Consider the following 19,096-nt stretch of genomic DNA (forward strand, 5'->3'; position numbering starts at 1 on the left):
CCCCATCGCCTCATGACGCCTGGAAAGGCCGGACTTGCCAAAAGCTGGGATCTAGCAATTAGGGAAAGCCCAGAGTCTATTTATAGACCCGCAGGTGAGCACTGTGCCACTATCGTGCCCTGCTGCCCAGGAAGTGCGAGGCAATCACAAGCGTTTTGCACATTAAACCTGGGAGCTATTTAACCCCAAGGTGTCAAACCTGACCCTCTGGAGCATGGCATGAAGGTATCTGGAGAAAAGGTGAGACGGCTCGAACTGCCGCACCACCACGAGGAAGTACAGAGCCTGTCAAAAAGGTTGTGTGGGACAGAACGGCACTGCCCAGAGCCAAGTCACACCGTAAGTGCGACGTAGCCTTCTGGGGAATGCAGTGTACAGAAACCCAAACTGCTGGGTGAGGGACATCTTCTCCAAAGGAAAGAAGTTTAATTAAGCTTTCACTTTTTTAAAAGCTTTTTCAAAACTTATTTCTGCAGTTTTATTTTCTCTGCAAACATCCATACACCTGTAAAGGCTGTGGTAAGAGCACTCATGTTGACACAGGTTTCAGCAGCGGGAACTCAAGTCCCACTAAGAGTACTTGGAGAGCTGCCTTCAACAGCGTAGGGCTTTGGGGTTTACTGGTAAGTACTCCTGTTAGTTCCACTCTCCTCTAAGGGGAGATACTGTGTGTAGGTGCCAACCTAAGATTCTTTTGGGGAGATTTTCAAGCTTTCTGCTCAGTGCTAGTTCCCTATTCAACACAAAAATTACGAACACTTCTTGCCATCAGCTTTTAAAGCCTTGCACAAATGATGCCAAAAGCAAAAGCAAGCCCTGCTTGCTGTCCCTCCCTCCCCAGTGCTCTGCCTGGCCCTGCAGTCATCAGTGCTTGCACTGCAGGACAAGCCTGAGGACACTTCCAATAGCAGATTCTCCATGATCCATTTCAGAAAGAATAGCAGACTTAAAATTAAAAAAAAAAAAAAAAAAAAAAAAAAAGCAGCAGCATATCAATGACTATTTTTAAGCTACTGAGACTTGTCTAAAGATGCCTATTTTGGAGATCCAAGAGGCATCCACAGCTCCCTTAAAAGCAGTGCTTATGTCAGAGATGGGGGAGAAGCAGGGAACCCGTATCCACAAAGCATATAACGTCACCACACTGTAAACCCCCCATCTCTCTGCTCACACAGATGGTTACGCAGGGTGAGATGGATCTAAGATTGGCCACCATGACCACCACTCCTATTCAGCAAACCTTGGGCAGCATTAATAGGAAAAGCTCTCCCACAAAGCCCTTCCTCATGACCCAGCACAAGTGTCAAGGGAAGGAGTAACCAGCAGCCTCAGCCTTGTGCACAGTGTCCTGGTGACGGTGACTGTTAATGACTAACAACCTGAGCTGCCCATCAGCTGATGTCACTTTCATCATCGTCATCACCTTCATCACGTGGCTCTGCACAGCCAGATCTCTTCCACCACTAACCCAATGACAGCACAAACCAACAGCAAATGTGGTAATTAAGGTGCACAAATTATGTGCACTTACAGTGAAGACTATAATTAAATATAGTATATGATTAAATGTATTCCTATAACCACTCTTGACACTGCTACTGCACCAGAGCACTCACAAAACACCTTCAAACTGTTCTGAAACTGTGACCCCCTCTTGGAAAAAAGGGTCATCATGAAAAATCAGCTTTCCTTCTAGTAATACAAACAAAAAATTATGTCAGATTGAAGACCAAACTCTGCTCTCACCTGGAACTACACAATTCCACATGGCACCTCATTCCTGGCCTTCTTTGCCCTGTTCTTTGGTAAAACACATTTTCCTCACAATCATGATTCTTTCACGTCTTCCTCTAGTGCTCAAAACCCACCGTAGACACCAGGCAGGAGGCGCTCGGATATGCCCTGGGAAACAGCTCCCCTGCACCCCTCTTTGCCCCAACACGCACATAAACACGCTTGTGTATCCACATGTTCAACACGCTGTCAGAAGGCTCCATCTGCGACTCCTTCCAAGACACTGACGCTGCTAATCAGCTTTCCTGCAGATGTCCTTCAGCAAGAAATGTGATACTTTTCCCCTTGCGACATTAGAACTTCCCATAAAACAAGTTCTATATTCAGCTGTGATATTTATACAGTGCTTTACAAATACGCCTAATACACAATATGCTGGTAAGCCACGGCACTTAAATAACTGAAGAGAAATAAAATAGGATTCACTTTTGAAATTCTTAGACTTTTAGTCCGTCTGGTTCAATTTTCTCTTTCACACTAGTCAGAACCAGGATTTTTAGAAAAAATGAGCAGTCAGAGGCAAGGAACACGACCGCCACACTGCAATTCCACTGTTAACACCTGGCAGAGGCTCATTTCAAGGCATACAACCCCTTCACCTTTCTCAGCCTCCTTTTGAAGTTTTACTTAATACTGTCCATGAACTCCCAAACCAGGCCTGGCTCTTGTCAAAGGGCATTTGTCAAGACCTCAAAGGGAGTCGCCACCATATGCAGGACTCTCAGCACTGCGGACACTCAGCCAGCCTCCCGAGAGGTTCTCTAGCCTCACGGGAACAGGGACAAGCTGAACATCTCCACATCTCCAGGCCAGGGGACAGACTGCTCTCCTTCCAGAGTCAGGTTATGCACGCTGGGTTCTTCCTGATGTTTTAGCTCCACTTAGTGGCCAGCAAGGCTCATTTAGAGTTTCCTTCCTCTTAAAACTACCACTTCAGAGTTGTGGATGGAGATCTTCCCCACTCTGATCAGCGTGAGCCTGGTTCTTGATCCACAGCTAGAACATCATCAACTGAAATGTCAAGCCCGAATTCCAGCAAACACCTACCTTGGTAGCAGCGGGGACCGAGGCTTTGGTTTTTCTTTCTCCTTTTCACGGTCCCTGTCCCGGTCCCTGTCCCGGTCCCTGTCCCGGTCCCTGTGCTGCCTGTCTTTTTCATCTCTCTTCACTCGTTCTCGCTCGCGTTCCCATTCTTCTTTCCGCCGCTGGCGCTCCTTGTCACGCTCCCGTTCCCGCTCCCGTTCTCGTTCCCGCTGCCGTCGCTCCCGTTCCCGCTCTCGCTCCCTCTCACGTTCCCTTTCTCGTTGTCTGTTCTCTCTTTCCCTTTCCCGTTCTCGCTCTCTTTCCTTTAAAAAGAAAAGGGAAATCATTGTGACACTGTGGTAGCATCTCCTAACAAAGCGGGCAGCTGGGTTTCAAAGTCTTGGACAATAAGCAATTACATACACCCTCCCATGTTGCAGCAAAGTATTGAGATAAATAATCTGGAGCTTGCTGGCCACCACTGCTCGCTGAGCAAGCACAAAGTGGAAAAGAACAAAACACTACATCATATTCATCACAGCTGTAATTTTCAAAAGCAACATTCAAAGATTAGTTTGGCTTATTATGCTTATTAAATAAATGTATTGATGTTTACAAGTATTCACTCTGCTAATCGTGCTTATAATAAGTTAATTAACTTTACAAACAAGCACCATGAAAATAATTGATGGTGCATTCAACAATAGCGAGGACAGGCTTCAGTTTATGCACTGCTTCTGCAGAGCAGCAAGGTCTTTCAGCAAAAGGAAAGCCACTTTTTGGTGGATTTGACAAATACCACTGAAAAGCTCCCTACTGAGCAGGATTTATTATTTTTGCCACTATTCTCAAGGCTCAACAGTTTGCACAAGGGCAAAAGGAAGCGGAGGGGAAGGGTTCGTAGCCTTATTTTCACTGAGCTCTGTAACTTACAGCTGTGCAACACCAACCAACTGCCTCGAGGACTTTAGCAACTGGCTGGGTGCTTTCCTCACCTGATTCAATCAACTGATCTGCACCTCCACCAGCGGTGGACAGTCATGCCAGAGCCTCTGTACACAAAGCACACCTGTCCAAATCTAATCTTTTTCATCTGTCCCAATAACTAACAAGCAAAACCATTCCTCAAGTCAGGCTAGTTCCTGGAAACTCCCTCCCTCTCCAACATTTCCAAGAATGGCTGCAGAATGGCCGTAAGCACTGCACAACTGCCTGGACCGCAGAGCAGCAGCCAGGGCACGTGAAGAGGAACCACCTTCCCATCTCAGACATGCTGCTGCCTCTACCGCACTGAAACAGAACATCCTCCCATCCCTGCACCAAGAGTGTGTTCTGTGTAGTAATTAAATCAAGATGTAACTATAACATTAAACATCTTGAAGAAAAGTCCCGTTTCAACTACTGCACTGGAGCCATGACAAGCGCCAGAAGCACCTGGAACAAAGTTGAAAGGAAAAGCACGGAAAGGGGTATTACCTTACTTACTCTGTAGTTACGGTATGGATCTGGGTCTGTATACTGAACCCTGAAATTCTCATACTGCCCACCACGCCAGAACCGTTCTATTTCATAGTCATAATAGGGATCTGTATAAGGATCAAGCCTACAATGAAAAACAGGGAAGGTTAGAAAGGGAAATATCACCTTGTTGCCATACAGAAACGCTACATATTCTACGTCAGGTCTTAGTCACTGTGCACTGACAAGAAAAACCACGTTCAATGGGGTGACCATACAAAGTAGTTTATTTTCTACATATCCCACAGTCTTTTTTAAGTGAAGCTTATCAGAGAAAAGCACAAACCTTTCTTGATAAACACAAATAAAGAATGCTACAAACCACACTCAGCCTTCAAATCAATGTGGTAAAAACGCAGAAACACCAATTGCTTTTTATACCTACTTCAAAGCCGTGCAAATGTAACAGAACATGTTTTGCCTCATTGATTTAGGGCTGCATTTTCTGTCCATGCACACACCGCTAATCTCAAGCGCCCTCACATCAGAAGTAGAACGGATGGTGGTCTCCTACTCCCCTGCCACCGGAGGAGGTGACGGGTGCATTCCAATGCCACCAGCACAGGACACAAGCTGTTGCTGAGCTTTCCACTGTGAAAAGCTAGCTTCAGGGGCAGGCCAGCAACACCTGCCCCTACACCTGGAATTATTCCATGCAATGAAGGTAACAGCACCTGCAGCTGATATTCTCCAGTGGAAAACAGGTGCTGGCCCCCCAGCACACAAATGAACTGGCAAGCGCATAGCACACCCTGCTCAACTGCAAAACAGCAATTACTTCTAGGGAGGAAAGGGATTTAAAATCCACCCTCCTTAAATCTGCAATGTTTCCTCCATTTGAGGATTTCTATTAACATTAGTTGATGGTTTTAATTCATACACTCAACAATATCCAATCCCTGCCAGCCACCTGGAGTGAAAATATCAGATCCACTGTAAAGATGGAGAGGTGGGTACAGGAAACAAGAAACTTCCAGGGCCACAGAGGAGTCAGTGGCAGAACTAAGATAATAAAGCAAATGCTCCCAAATTCCAGATTGTCCATAATGAGACTCTGACTTGCAAGTAAGAGGAGTAAAGGGCCCACTTCTGCATTTTAAGTAGTGCCAAATAATCTAAAAGAGGCTAAGAGGCAAGTGCTGCCCTTCAAGTCAAGTGGCTACCTGCATTTCTTTCAGTGCTTTTAAATGGTTTAAGATTTCTATTTTTGCTGAAACAGTAAGTCAAGGGAAAGAGTACCAGAGATTCTTGAATACAGATTCAGCAACAAACTTCTGATGCCAACCAGACAACAGTCTGGATTCAGTGACATCAGGTGTTCTAGGAGACACAAAAAATCAAGCTACACCAAAAAGGAAACTACTTTTTAACACACCCTCAAGTCCGAATCTCCCCATTCCCTTCCTGTAACATTTCTGGATTTTTGTTCATTTAAACAAGCATCACCGCTGTGCATTTAGGTAATTCAGTGCTTAAATCCTCAGACAAATAACTGGTACCACCCAAAAAATCAAATACATTCACTCAGTTAATAAACTGCCCACCACACCTGATAGGACAGTGGTCTGTGGCCTAGGAAGTTTTAAAGAAGTGCAATGGAGAAAGGAAAGGAAATATTTTCTTACAGTTGCAACAGTACTGGAATCAAAGACCTGCTTACCCATAGTTAATGTTTTCTTTGATGTCCACCTCCCTATAGTTTTTCAAAAAAGAAAAAGGGATTCATGAACTATTTAGACATCTTCATATGTCACAAGACAGTCCTGAAAGCATTTATTAACATCCCATCTGCACCACCAGTAGTTAGTTTGCTGCAAGGTGTCAACCTGTGCAATAAGGTGTGTGCGTGTGAGGAAAAAAAAAATAAAAATCACCATTTTCTAGAGTTTACAGCAGCAGCAGCTTCGTAACTTTTGCCTTTACACACAATGAAGATATTTTAATGCCAGTTTGCTTATACATAAAAGTGCTTGAATTTTCAGGAATTTAATTTTTTTTATTACTTCTGTTTAACACTGGCTACATGCAACACTTTTTTCTTGACTATATGAAAAACAAAGTCCTGTACCTAATGCAATTCCTGCATCAGTGAGAGTGGCATAAAACAACTAGAACGCTGATGCTAGTTTTCATATACAAGCGTAAATTAAAGGTACTGCATGGTCAACCCACAGAGCACTGGTGATATGTCCCAGGTGCAACTGAAAATCTCAGAGGAACAGAAGACCAAGATACAGACTTATTCCTACCCAGGAAAAAATTAATATGGGGCAACTGTTCTGTTTCAGGCTGCAGAACTGAGTACATAGCTTCTTTTTTAAAATGAGGAAAGGAATTGCACTCCAGAGCAAATCAGACTACTGAAAAAAGCTTAAGCTACTCCTTACTCCTTTTCAGAGTATTTTTTTGCAATTCATTTACTCTAAAATAAGATAGAACTAAGCCTTACAAACATGTTCTCTGTGTGAGTGGAAATATTGCTCCAATCTGTACATGTAGGAAGAACAGAGGATGTATGAGCAAGAACAAAACAGAGATTCACCTGTATTCCTGCAGAATACAAGCCTCTCAAAGTCTTTTTCCATTCCATTTCTTGGCTCAAGAACTACTAAGCAAGTTTCCCAGAGCTGACTGAATCACCCTCACACCTTCTCCAGCCATGACAGGAGTGTGTCTGAGGTCTCCCAACATTTTATGTGTTACCTCCTTAAAAAAACAAGCACCTGAACACTTAAGTTTGGTGTGTTTGTTTTGGCCTAGGCTATGCCCTGGCAGCTAACAGGTTTGCTTTCTGACCAGCATCTTAGTGAACAGTTTACCTGGGACTGATCAACATGTTTAAGACCAGCTGCTTTGCCAGGGTATTGGCACATAAAGACCTAGCTGCTCGAGACAGTACAACTGCGTCCCTGAAGCTCTTGGCTGTTGAGCACACTCCAATTCTGCAGCCCCAGCTTTAGCATTTTAAAACTCACATGGGTTGGAACAAGAAAAACAAGAGGAAAAACTGTCGGAAGAATGCACTGGTGTGAGGTAAGCAATGCCCAACTAACAGCGTCCTTGAGGGACCAGTATGCCAGTGACATTGAAGGCAGAAAGGTTTAAAGACAACTGTAAAGGAAGGTTGTGTTGAACCTGAGTGAGTGGAGGCGGCTCAGCTTTTAAACTGGTGTACCTACTGCTTCATGGAAGCTGTTTCCATTTTCTGAGGTGAGCATTCCTCCAGTCTGGAGGAACAAGTTAAGACTGCCATAATGCACTGCATTTCCCACCCATCTATTCCATGTAGCAAAACCAAGACTGCATCTTACGCTGGATCTCTGACATCTCTGGTGATGCGGTAATTCCAGTCACGGAAAAACTCGTTTTCTTTGTCAAATTCACGCTCGTCTTCTCCTATAGTCACAGTGAACCTCTTCTCCTCAAAGTCAGGCTCCTGCTCTTTTCTCATAGTTGCCTTTTTCAATACCTGCCATAAAAAAACATTGTAAAGGGAGAACATTTCTGAGGCACAGAGAAATTGCAGTAATAAAAATCCTTCACTTGGAAGTAACCTGCCCTTCATCTAAAGCACCCTTCTTCTGCCCAAGCCTCATGAAAGTGCAGGACACTGGACTCTCCTTGACACAGAAAGTGTAATTCACTACTCCATCAGCCTAGAACAGCAGCAGACAGGAAATAAAAGGTTTCACGCATGCTGACCCCATTTTCTGCAGTGATCAGACACATGGATCCTATATGTGCTAGAGAAACAGGTACTGAAGTAAGGGAGATTGGATCAGCTTAAAAAGTTTTGCTTTATGGAGGGCTTGATTTCAGGGCCACAAATTCCCCCTAGCTCATGTTAATATAAAAAAACCAAACCTGGATGTCAGCTCCTCTTGACTGTGTAACAACTGTGATATACAACAAGACACAGTTAATAGGTTAAAAGGCAAAAAGTAAGGCTCCTTAGAAAGGGCAAGACACCATGTGCCCCAAAAAGAGCAATTCTAACATCCTGCTCCCAATGAAAAAGGCTAGCAGATTCTGGAGACCATCAGCACAGTTCCTGAGGATGGCATTTACCTCTTTAGCGTGCCGGAGTCCTCTCTCCCAGGCACTTTCTGTTGGAGGGTCTGGAGGGGGTGGAGGTAAGATTTCATCAACGACTGGCCCTCCCTGTTAGAAAGGTGAGAAGGGGAAGGAGACAGATACTTGATGTCAGTTTTAAGTAGCAAACAGGTACTCCAGAGATGTATCAGCAGGACATAAACTGCGACACGTGGAAAATTACTCCCCTCTACTAACAACCTCAAGACCACCTTTTTAAAAAAAAAAAAAAATCACATATCCAGTTGATGTACTGAATTTTGCTAAAGTACTAGCTCAAAAAAAAATATCTTCACTTCTTCTAGAGCAGGAGACAAAAGCTACATGCAGAAGCCATAAAGTCACAGAAAAGCTATCCGTACCCAAGGGTTGGCTGGCATCAGTGGGTGAGGGCCTATAGGAGGAGCACCATTTGGGGAGAAGGGCTCAGGCTTGGAGATCAAGGAGTAGTTTCCTTTGTCATTGACGCCAGGGTGAATAAATCGACAGTTCATGCCCCAAGTACAGTGACCTGCAGAGATACAGTTCTGTTAGACCCCTGTATGCCTACAGCAAGCATTTATTCAGCCCTGCAACCATTTAAAAGCCATCAAGGAATAATGCTGTTCGAGACACATGACTTTTCTTCTCTACAACTTTGTTAAGATTTACCTGTTTCCATACATGTGGAAAGATGCTCCTGCCTCCCACCTTCCCAGAGAGAACAAATAGATCCCGTCACAGATGGATGAACGTACAAGAACCTTATTACAGAGGGGAGAAGGGAGGGATGGATGCATACACACCATTAAGCAACTGCAGTAATAAGCCTATGAGCTCTTCAAGTCTTACTAATGACAAACATTTCAAGTTAGGAACTTTACCTTTTACAGAAAACAATGAATGAATATAACCTGACAGCAAAGAAAACCTCACAGTGCATCCAAAATATACAGCACTCTGGTGAGGCATGAAGTACATTAAAGCTTTTCTCTCCAGCCAAATCCGCAGGCTTGCCAGCACAAAGCAGGAAAGACGACATCACTGTGGAGTGCGCAGCAGACAAATCTGAAGCTGCTCATTAGCTTCAGGTACCACCCCCAAAATAAATGGTAACATTCAGGGGTCTCTAACAGGATACAAAGCTAATTCTCAGCTTTAATTTAGCTTGCCTTAGAAACAAAATACCTTTTTTTTTTTTCTTTTCTCCTTCCAGCAATCCACTCAACATCAGGCAATATTTTGCAGATTTCCCAGCAGACAACTGCATCAAAGTTGTCACTAATTCTGTGCTAGCTCAGGCATTAGCGCACTGACTTTGGAGGCAAATGGGGAGTTAACACTGCTGTGGCCCAAGGAAGAATCCCTGATCTCAGCTGGCAGGGCAACATGTCAGAAATTCACATGGCACCTGCATCCCTGGAAATGCTCCTCATCAGTCCCAGATTAACCATGAGCCGGTGTTCTAAGTCAGAGGTAACACTGGATGCTTTTGTACTGTAAAAGCATAACACGAGCAGAAATCCCTTTGCACAGCAGCTCAGGGAGCGGCGCATCCTTTCTCGGTGCTTGAGCACGTGTAGGGGCTGCCAGACACCTACACAAACACTTACTATTCCTACTGAGGTGTCAAGGGGAACGATTGCCCTGACAATAAGGGGCTCTGCTACATACATCAAGGTGGCTACACATCAAGCTACTTCACTGGAAGGCTCTGCAAGCTCGTCACTCATGCTACTGGACAGCCACAGCCACGTGAGTGCTCCCCTTCGACACATCAAGGACAAAAATCTGAATGTCTCCAAGGTCGCACGTGAGCAGCACCTGATCTGCCTGGTGGCAATAAAGCCTTTAAGGGGTGAGCAGGGGTGAGTGTCATCGTTTATCTGAACCGACGCAAAATCAAAGAAAAACAACTGCGGCAGGAGATTCTGCAGTCTGAACTTTGACTCAAGCAAATACTTCCATGCTGCACGGAGGCGTATGTCACACTAAGGATTCAGGAACAAACACCTCTCCTTGCTGAGGAACTTCCCTGTTCCACCATCATCACCAACACATTCGTGTCTCAGCATAGGCAGAAAATTTGATACCGGAAGACATGCAGGAAGCCAAGTACGTGGTATCTGATGGTCACGTCTCCGGAAACCCCCTAAGCAGCTCCCTACGTTGCACATGCCACTGATGCAAGGAATAAAAGACTACACCCTGTTCTCCACCCTTCTTTTAATTTCAGATTTTCATAAATTCTTTCAAGGGCAATTGTAAATAAAACCAAGTAAATGAGCAAACATTAAATGAGATGAAGCTGAAGGAAGTGGAAGAGAGCTATAATCAGTTTAGATAAGAAAACTTTTAAAACCTACTCTCTATACTAAAAGAGCTGCAGGAGAGCCTAAAATAGCTGTTGTGCAGTTGCACAAACTTTGGGGAATTTCTATTAAGAGACAGCAAAAAACACGTTTTATGATTTCCTACCCCAATTTGTTCCAACTGAGGCTGACAATCCCAATCGTATTTCAGAAATGTGGTCTCTGATACAGTGCACAGCAATCTTCTGGCTTGAGGAAAAAGCTTCTATTTACATGAGGATTATTTTTTTTATTCCAGTTGACCATTTCCTCAGCCCAGTGGAAGTACCGGCCACTGGCACATCTCGCCCTGTCAGGTCCAACATCATCCCTCAAGCACGCCATCCTGCTGGGGTTTTGGGGTTGCTTGTGAAAACAGTTATACCTGAGTTGCCAAACCTGACACCACTACACAGGCAACACAGGTCAACAGATGCACTTGCAGGGGCTGCAGCAGCTCAGTGGATGTCAACATACTGTCACATCAGTATTTCTTACAAAGAAACTGCATTTCTAGCCCTATTTTCAATTTTAAAAATTCAGTGAATGAAGTTTAATAAGCGAGCAAGCAAGACGGATATAGGATTGCAAGAAACAACTAGATTTTGGCAAGGCGTGAGCTTGATAAGGACTAACAAGCATTTGCCATTTTTGGTTTCCACAAAATAACCTCTAACCAGTAGTTGATTGTTAAATCAGTCCAAGCAGTTTTATTTCATGCTGTTTAAAAAACACCAGCAAGTTTTCCTTTAGTTGCTTCCACTGGGCTCACCACACTTCGGGCAAAGCCATTTTTGCATATTGGCTCTATGTAAATTCAGCACCCGGCCACCAAGGAACAGAAAGGTAATACTGAGGACACCTGGGGCAGAGTTTATCATGTAGACAGCAGCTTAACGGGTACAAAGATCAAACGACAAAAATTACAGCATCTTTGGTTTTCTCCCACTGTTACAGCATGTCATTACCTTTCATGAAGAATCGGCAGGTGGGACGTGGCCTCACTTTTCTGTCACTGGGGTCTTTAACTTCTCCTTCTTCTAAGTCATCGTCCTGGAACAGATAGACAAGCTGACATTTCACGTGGTGCATTTTCTGCAGCGACCTGACATTTCACAATATGGTCAAATATCAGTCACTGAAAACACACCCTGGAGCAAAACACAAGAGAGAAACAATACAAAGTTACCATAAATACCCAACAGCATCTTCACAATGTGCTGCTACAAACAGGAAGATCATCAGCTTCAGTGTTTCAAAGGTGACTGCAAAACCTTCAGGTGTTACGGATGTCTTTATGCCACAGACCAAAGTTTCAGGCTGCATCATTTTACCTTATATACACTTAAAGGCTAAAAATCAACAGTACAGTGGATTAAGATCTCATACCTCAGTTGAATGAGGCTGGCTGTGCACTTAGCCAACATCACGTGCAAGGCAGCTAGAGGCAGCTTCATGCTCTTTCGAGGCGAATGAGCTAAATTGCATTACCTGTCCTTCCTGCAGGCTAACAGCAAGCACGCCGACAGCCACCGCGGCTCTGCTGGCGTGGGGTAATACTACAACCCTTCAGAGCCTTTAAACTGGACTGTCCCCTGCTCAGCATTCATGTCATCCCTGTTCAGCTCAAGCCAATTCCTTCTGCTCACTAATTCAAAATACACAGCGGTATTCCTGCATTAATGCAATAACCCAGCACAGACATGACTCTTCTATCTGTACAACAAGTTCTGAAGGATGACTGCTATTACAATAGCTAATCATAAAATGCTTTCCCACTATGCTGAGCAACAACCTCACATACAAGTTTTTCAGGAAAAAAGCCATATGTCTATTTCTTCCAGTCCTCTCTGGCAACAACTTGACACCTTTCCTTCCACTCCTCAGCTCCACACAGGAGTTGTGGATCGGCTCAAACAAAACTCTGCATCATCCCCAGGCACAGCAGCCCCAGGAAAAAAACCTGGGAGATGGAGGTTGCTTTAAAGATTAAGAACCACAGGGGATGAGCGTGAAATAAGTCATGAAACACCTCCAAAAGAAAGTTGTTGAAACTTTAAAGTATCAGTCTTTGCCTTTGTTCTCCAGGGCCTTCCTTCCAGCTTTATTAGGCTGCACCTGAAAAGTCAGAAGGAGCTAAAAGGAGGTGGTGATGCAGAAGGCAAAGGCAGCCACAACTAGAGAGCTGTCAGAGGCATCTGGCAAAGAAATCAGTTATTTATCCTAAAAGGCAGCCTGGCCTTCTGTACTACGTCTGGCTGAGCCCCAAAGCAGCCCATGTAGCGCTGTGCTTGTACTGGTAGCTCCAAAGGTGGTGATAACACACCCGTGTTTTGGCTGCTGCTGAGCTTGCACGTCAAGGTTGGCTCTCCAACCTCCCCCTCACCAGCAGGCTGGGGATGGGCAAGGTTTGGGAAGGGGCACAGCCAGGACAGCTGACCCAAACTGACCAAAGGCATATTCCATACCATACAATGTCTGCTCAGATATAAAAGCTAAAAGAAAGAAGGAAGGGGTGGGGTGGGGGTGGGGAGGGGGGAGGCATTTGTTATTTATGACATTTATCTTCCGGAACAACTGCTACGCGTACCGAAGCCCTGCTTCCCGGGAAGTGGTCAAACATCGTCTGCTGATGGGAAGTAGAGAAAAACCCATCTTTTGTTTTCCTTCACTGCTGCACATGTGGCCTTTGCTACTACTTCATTAAACTGCCTTTACCTTGACCCCCCTTTTTTCCCCCCTATCTTATTTTCTCTCCCCCCCCCCTCTGCTGAGGAGGGGAGTGATCGAGCAGCTTGGTGGGCATCTGGCATCCAGCCAAGGTCAACCCACCACACCTTCCCTCCGTCTGCCTCCATTTCACCGTCACAGAGGTTTTCAGCATATGAAACATCTGAAGAGGGAGCATCTGCTGGAGGCCTTCCCTCTGCATGGTGATCGCAGCAACCCTGTGGCAGCCACAGCAGCTGTCTACACAGAAAAGATTAGGAAAGTTATGTACCCTGATCAATTCAGCAGCTGGAAAGGAGGAAAAAACCATCGCTTGACTGTTGACAAACAAAGGATCTACAGAGAGATGGGTTAACAGCTTCTGCTGCATTCCTGTGAGGGCAATGCAAAGAGAGCTCTCCTGAACGAGAACGGATTTAGAAGACTACATATATATTCAAATTAAAATTTGCATTAATATTCCCCTCCCTCCAAGACAGAAGTCTGAAAGCAGAATAAAATGCAGAGATTTAACAGTTTCCCCCAAAGCTGGGGATGGCATTCAATGACGCGTGAATGGTATAACCAGCTCAACTCCGCTTCTTTCAAAAGAACTGTGTGAAGTCTTTGCAAATGCTGTACTTGAACAAAAGGGAAAGTATTTATTTCTGTGAGGTCTCCTTGGAATCAGGCAGCTGGGAACCCTGTTATGAGTTAATGTATGAAAACCAGAGTACAGATTCATCTTGTGCTTTGTAAGGAGAGCACTCCCAAGAATGCCTTAGACTCTAAAGGAAAGCATTCATATTTTAATCAAGAAGCAGGCATGAAGTCAGGACTCCAGGAATTTTTCCCCCCCCCGCCTGGACTCTCCTGCAACACGCTAAATTCCTTCTAACTGAATCAGAAATAGACAAAACTTTTGGAAGACTGTGTTTAACAAAATCACCTGCCAGAATGGGCATGATAAAGAAAAATTACATCACCTTTTTTAAGCAACAGAACTTGTCAAAACACCATCAGAGCAAGAAATACACCATATATGACTCCTGAATAAAAAGGGAGGATGGTGTCTCCAGTGAGGCTCCGCCAGCCTCCCAAGCATGTCGCCAGGTCAGCTACACAGCAACGGGGACTGGAAAGCAACACCATCTCCCAGGTCCAAGCCCTCCCTTCCTTAACCGAGAAGCCCCACCAGTGACCCCATCCACAGGCCATTGCTTCCTTGCCTGGTCACCAGGACATTCTCACAACACTGCCCCAACCTAGTCTAGCCGTGCAGGAGCACTTTGGGCACCAACAGCCAGGAGCAGAGCCAGCTGAGAGCTGTGGTCCAGCAACTTCTCTTTGCACTGCTTTTTGCACTCCCACTATTCAGATTCAAGTAAGGTGTCCACCAGACCAGGAACAGGAGGGTTCCTACCCCTAGAATCGCTTTGCCCTGTCTTCTGCCTGCAAGAGGAAAACTAGTTGTATTAAATACAACTGCTGCACTGCAGTGCTTCCTATCTGAAGGCAAACATGAATAAAGAGTGCTATTTGCCCTAATCACGAACGCAATTAAACCCAGTTTTCAACTTTTCTAAATAGCTGCACTTCTCCTGACCTGTGAAACAGTAGCTACTGGGACTGTGCATTCTTGAACACATCACCCAAACCATGCACAGAGGTTGCCTGGTTAGAAAACCAAGCTTCCAGAAAGCCCAGCACCTTTCATTCCTCTTCCATGCACCCAGATGCTGCTAGAGCCCACCAAATAGCTCAGGGCCACAGGCTTCCTGCACACAGCTGATGCCTCAAGCATGGCAGCCACTCCACAGCACCAGCCTCTCAACCTGAGCTGATGAGACAGCTTATGAACACCTAATCCATGGCTAAGTAATTTGCTGTCGGCATCATTCAAAAGTCCTCTGGAGAGCTGAGGCAGAATAGTTTCTTAAAGCACTGGAACCCCTCCATATTCAATGGGAGCAAAGCTTATTTGTGACAGCTTTGACAATATTCAGCACAAAGCTTTTCTACAGTATGTGGTGCTGAATGTCCCAGCCACTGAGTTTAGGACTTGGTACATAGTATGGTCTTACCTCCAAAGAAAGTGTTGTTTGCACACTAGTGACACAACTAACAGATATTCATGTCAAAGAAGAAGGAAAGCATGGCGGCTTAAGAGCCAAACAGTTCTGAAACACAAAGACAGGTCTCTCCCTGCAGGGCTCTGCCCACCTCAGACCAGCTCCTACTTACATCAATTTCTCCATCGTCAATTTCTCCATCATCTTCTTCTTTCTTCTTCTCCTTGAGGGGATCCTGGCCATCCTTTTCATCATCACTTTTGCTGCTGGATTTTTTCTCATCTTCAGGGGCATCATCTCCTTTCTCCTCTTCTTCATCATCCTCACCAGCAGCTTTCTCACCATCCTCCTCTGCAGCAGCAGCACTTGGTTCCTCAGGAACTTCCTCATCATAGTCCAACTCGTGCTCATCTAGTTCACGGGTGACAGAGGATGCTTCATCACCTAGGTCATTTGTCCGGTCTTCCTCCTCTCCTTTGCCAGGTGGAGGGCTCTTCAGCTCCCCAGTCTGCTCGTTGTTGTCAGACTCCTGAGACTTAGTTTCACTTAAGTGGTCTTCTTCATCCGAGTGGTTCTCCTCTTCACCATGACCCAGTCCCCTGGCTGCATCCTCCTCCTCTCCCAGGACACTGCCTTGTCCACCCTCTCCATCAAGTCCCCGTTCTGAACAGCTCTCCTTCAGGACTTCATCATCAGAAAGCTGCTGGTCCTCTTCATCAGGAGAGCAGGGGTTTCGCTCAGGGCTGTCGGAAACATCCATCAGTACCCAATAGTCTGCAGAGGGTAGAAAACAACACTTGTTAGGGGGAACAAGGTGCGAAATCAAGAAAGGCTCACCCTGAAGAATTTGTATTCTTTTATTTTACCCCCTAAAGAAGAAAAGGTTGCTTGAACTCATGAACATGATTTATTATAGTACCTTCAAGACAGAAATACAGGGTTTAAAATGCATAAAGAACTGATTCCAGCATTATCCCAGACTAGAGTGTACTACCCTTCACATACAGCAACGGAGCTCAAGGCTGAAATTTCATCTACCAGCTCTAATAGGCGAGGCTGCACAAACACTCCCACCAAATCACCATCAGAGATCCCCAGGCAGCCCTCACCCCAGGCACAACGGGCAGTGGTGTTTCCTCTGTGAACAAGCAAGTAAGCTTCAGAACACAGGGCCAGACTGTCAGGTGTATTTTGTAACTATAAGTGCACGACACCACAGATTGCACAGACTCCAGAAGAGGCACAGAAGCACAACTTATGGTGATGCTGGAAAAACAGCCTATATCTTTACAGGGGTTTTTACACTGCACCCGGGATAGACATGAAAGCAAGGGCAGTATGCATTCATGAAAACTCTCGGATTTTTAATCAGGTTTGATTTAGACAGTGCATGTACTGCCATCTAATTTCCACTTGCTTTATACAGTAAAGATTCAAAATTCCTTCAAAGAAGCAGATCAACTTCATAACTGTCTGCATCGTGCAATTTTGCTAGAAGCTCAGTATGAACATGTGCTTGACATGAATATGTTAAAAATGAGACGTCTGCTTTAGAATAAGCATAATAAATGCAACAGAAAGGGAAAAGATGTAAAGTAGGAAAAAACCCCAACCCATACATCTATTTATTTTACTCCAGAAAACAAAAGACAAATTATAGAAGAACCGTCTGACCCAAGGAACCGGTTGAGCTGTCTCTTACTAGGAAGATTACTGGTTCACATCTAGACAAAAGCTCTTGGTGATTAAAAACTCTCACCCTTCAGCTGTGGTCTCCTGCTGCAGCATGTCCCTACCACTATAAACAACGACAGCAACTCTTTCCTTGCTACATCCCCCTCCCAGCAGTAACCAACAGTGCTTGGCTGCCCCAGAAGTGCCCAAGCTGAGAAAGATGTCTTGACAGGTTTTCCAGCACCGAGGCGGCCAATGCTCGGATAAAAGCACCCACCGAAGTCCTCTGGTTGTACCAGTGGAACAGTTCAACAGAGGCACTGGCTCCTCTCAAGGCAGCACCTTTCCAGGGGACTGAATTAACCGTCTCAGTACGAGTCATCTCCTCCAAACCCAAAGGCCTGTACTAAGCAAGCCTGGGCAGCCGTCAGACAGAAATGAAAAGGTAAAGACAAACCCAAGGCTTACAGAAGCATATTTAGGGCTAAAGAAAAGCTGTGGAGTCACAAATCAACAGGACTTCATCTTAATACGTATCATGTTTTACTTCAGCTGCTCCTAGCTACAACCTCCCTGCAAAGCACATTTACTGCTGGTGCAACAAAAATGTGGCATCAATTACCAGATTTTTACCTGTTATTTTTAAGACCCTTGGAGCAGAAATGCTAAAAATACAAGAGTCTGGTAGCTCCTTTAAACACATGCAGCAATCCTTTGCTAAATAAAAGTTATTAACGCTAGGCAGCTCTCTGCTACTTAACCTTTTCCTGACCCACCCTGTGACTCTGCTATGCTCCTCTGACTGGTTCTGCACAGTAAAGGTGGTTATTTACCATCAAAGAGCAAGAACAGACAGGCAGAAGGCACACCAAGCCACAGCATCCAAACAGAATGCCACGTGCTGTAAACACGACCAAAGCAAATTCAAGCCTTCACAGCATCTGAAACCCAAACCATCTTGGTAATGACAGAATTGGGAATCTCAGTGCTGAAACACAGCAGGAGGGTAAGCGCAGGGAACATGGAGCATCTCTTCTGTATGCTAAGAGCCCACGCCTGGAAATCACGAAGGCATGACAACTTTGTTATCCGTGCTACTCGTCTGCTTCTTCATAAACTTGCAAAGACCAGGGCTGTTGTATTTATGTCTTGTACACTGCCAGATGCACTGTCATCACTGAGATAATAACTCTTGCCTTCACCCTAGTGAAGACGTTAACTGGTATTTCCAGTAAACTCTCAAGATGAAAGTCACATTTGAGAAAATGCTGCTTGTTATACTATGGGAGGTCTACAGAGAAGAAGCTTTAAAAAAAAAAGAAAAAAGAAAACCACTCCCAGAAGCAGTATGCATCTACGCATTCATACCTAACAACTATGCTCTACTTCAAGTCTTCAAAGCCCCACACAGGTATTAGCTAACTGATATACATGAGGATGACCTAAACATTCAACAGGACCCTGAGCAGCAGCAGAGTCACATTTTGAGCTTCCTACCAGCTACTCTGTTTTCTCTGCACATTTGAAGAAGTTGTCTCTTGCTCATAACCAAAGTTTTGATTTTTACTGAAAAGTTAAAATCCCAATTAAAAGACAGGAATTGCCTCCTGGAGATAGCAGCTTTGGGCAGTTAAACAGGATGTAATCCAGAATTATATTCTTACTGAGTATATAAAGGTTGATGCTCAGTTCAGAAATGCTTGCACAAATTGTTACTGGCTTTAACAGCAAGTTTATGACGGTGATTTCAATTGTTTAAGAGCCTGAGAAGTTACACTTTGTGTGCATGTAGAACAACTTAGCGTATTACATCTGAAAGGTCAGCCTTACCAGGCCAGTAGAAATATAAAAGCTGTCAAGGGCAGATGTATTCAGGAAATTTGT

At 44.8% G+C, this 19,096-nt stretch overlaps 1 protein-coding gene across 8 annotated transcripts in view; it reads right to left on the reverse strand.

Moving 5' to 3' along the window:
* The window catches only part of ZC3H18 (zinc finger CCCH-type containing 18), a 48,847-nt gene that overhangs the window by 23,716 nt on the left and 6,035 nt on the right, over nt 1–19,096 (reverse strand). For 5 of the 8 annotated variants that reach the window (XM_037409129.1, XM_037409130.1, XM_037409134.1 and 2 more), the window contains 8 exons: nt 15,711–16,312; nt 11,726–11,810; nt 8,790–8,938; nt 8,404–8,496; nt 7,647–7,804; nt 5,996–6,028; nt 4,294–4,420; nt 2,842–3,140 (listed from right to left, as the gene is read on the reverse strand). In XM_037409129.1, coding sequence (XP_037265026.1) covers nt 2,842–3,140; nt 4,294–4,420; nt 5,996–6,028; nt 7,647–7,804; nt 8,404–8,496; nt 8,790–8,938; nt 11,726–11,810; nt 15,711–16,298 — 1,532 coding nt within the window. In that variant the 5' untranslated portion in view covers nt 16,299–16,312. The remainder of the gene's footprint in view (nt 1–2,841; nt 3,141–4,293; nt 4,421–5,995; nt 6,029–7,646; nt 7,805–8,403; nt 8,497–8,789; nt 8,939–11,725; nt 11,811–15,710; nt 16,313–19,096) is intronic. The other 3 variants (XM_037409132.1, XM_037409135.1, XM_037409133.1) reach the window with 3 other exon arrangements.

Source organism: Falco rusticolus, chromosome 15 (assembly GCF_015220075.1).
Source record: "Falco rusticolus isolate bFalRus1 chromosome 15, bFalRus1.pri, whole genome shotgun sequence".
NCBI lineage: Eukaryota > Metazoa > Chordata > Aves > Falconiformes > Falconidae > Falco > Falco rusticolus.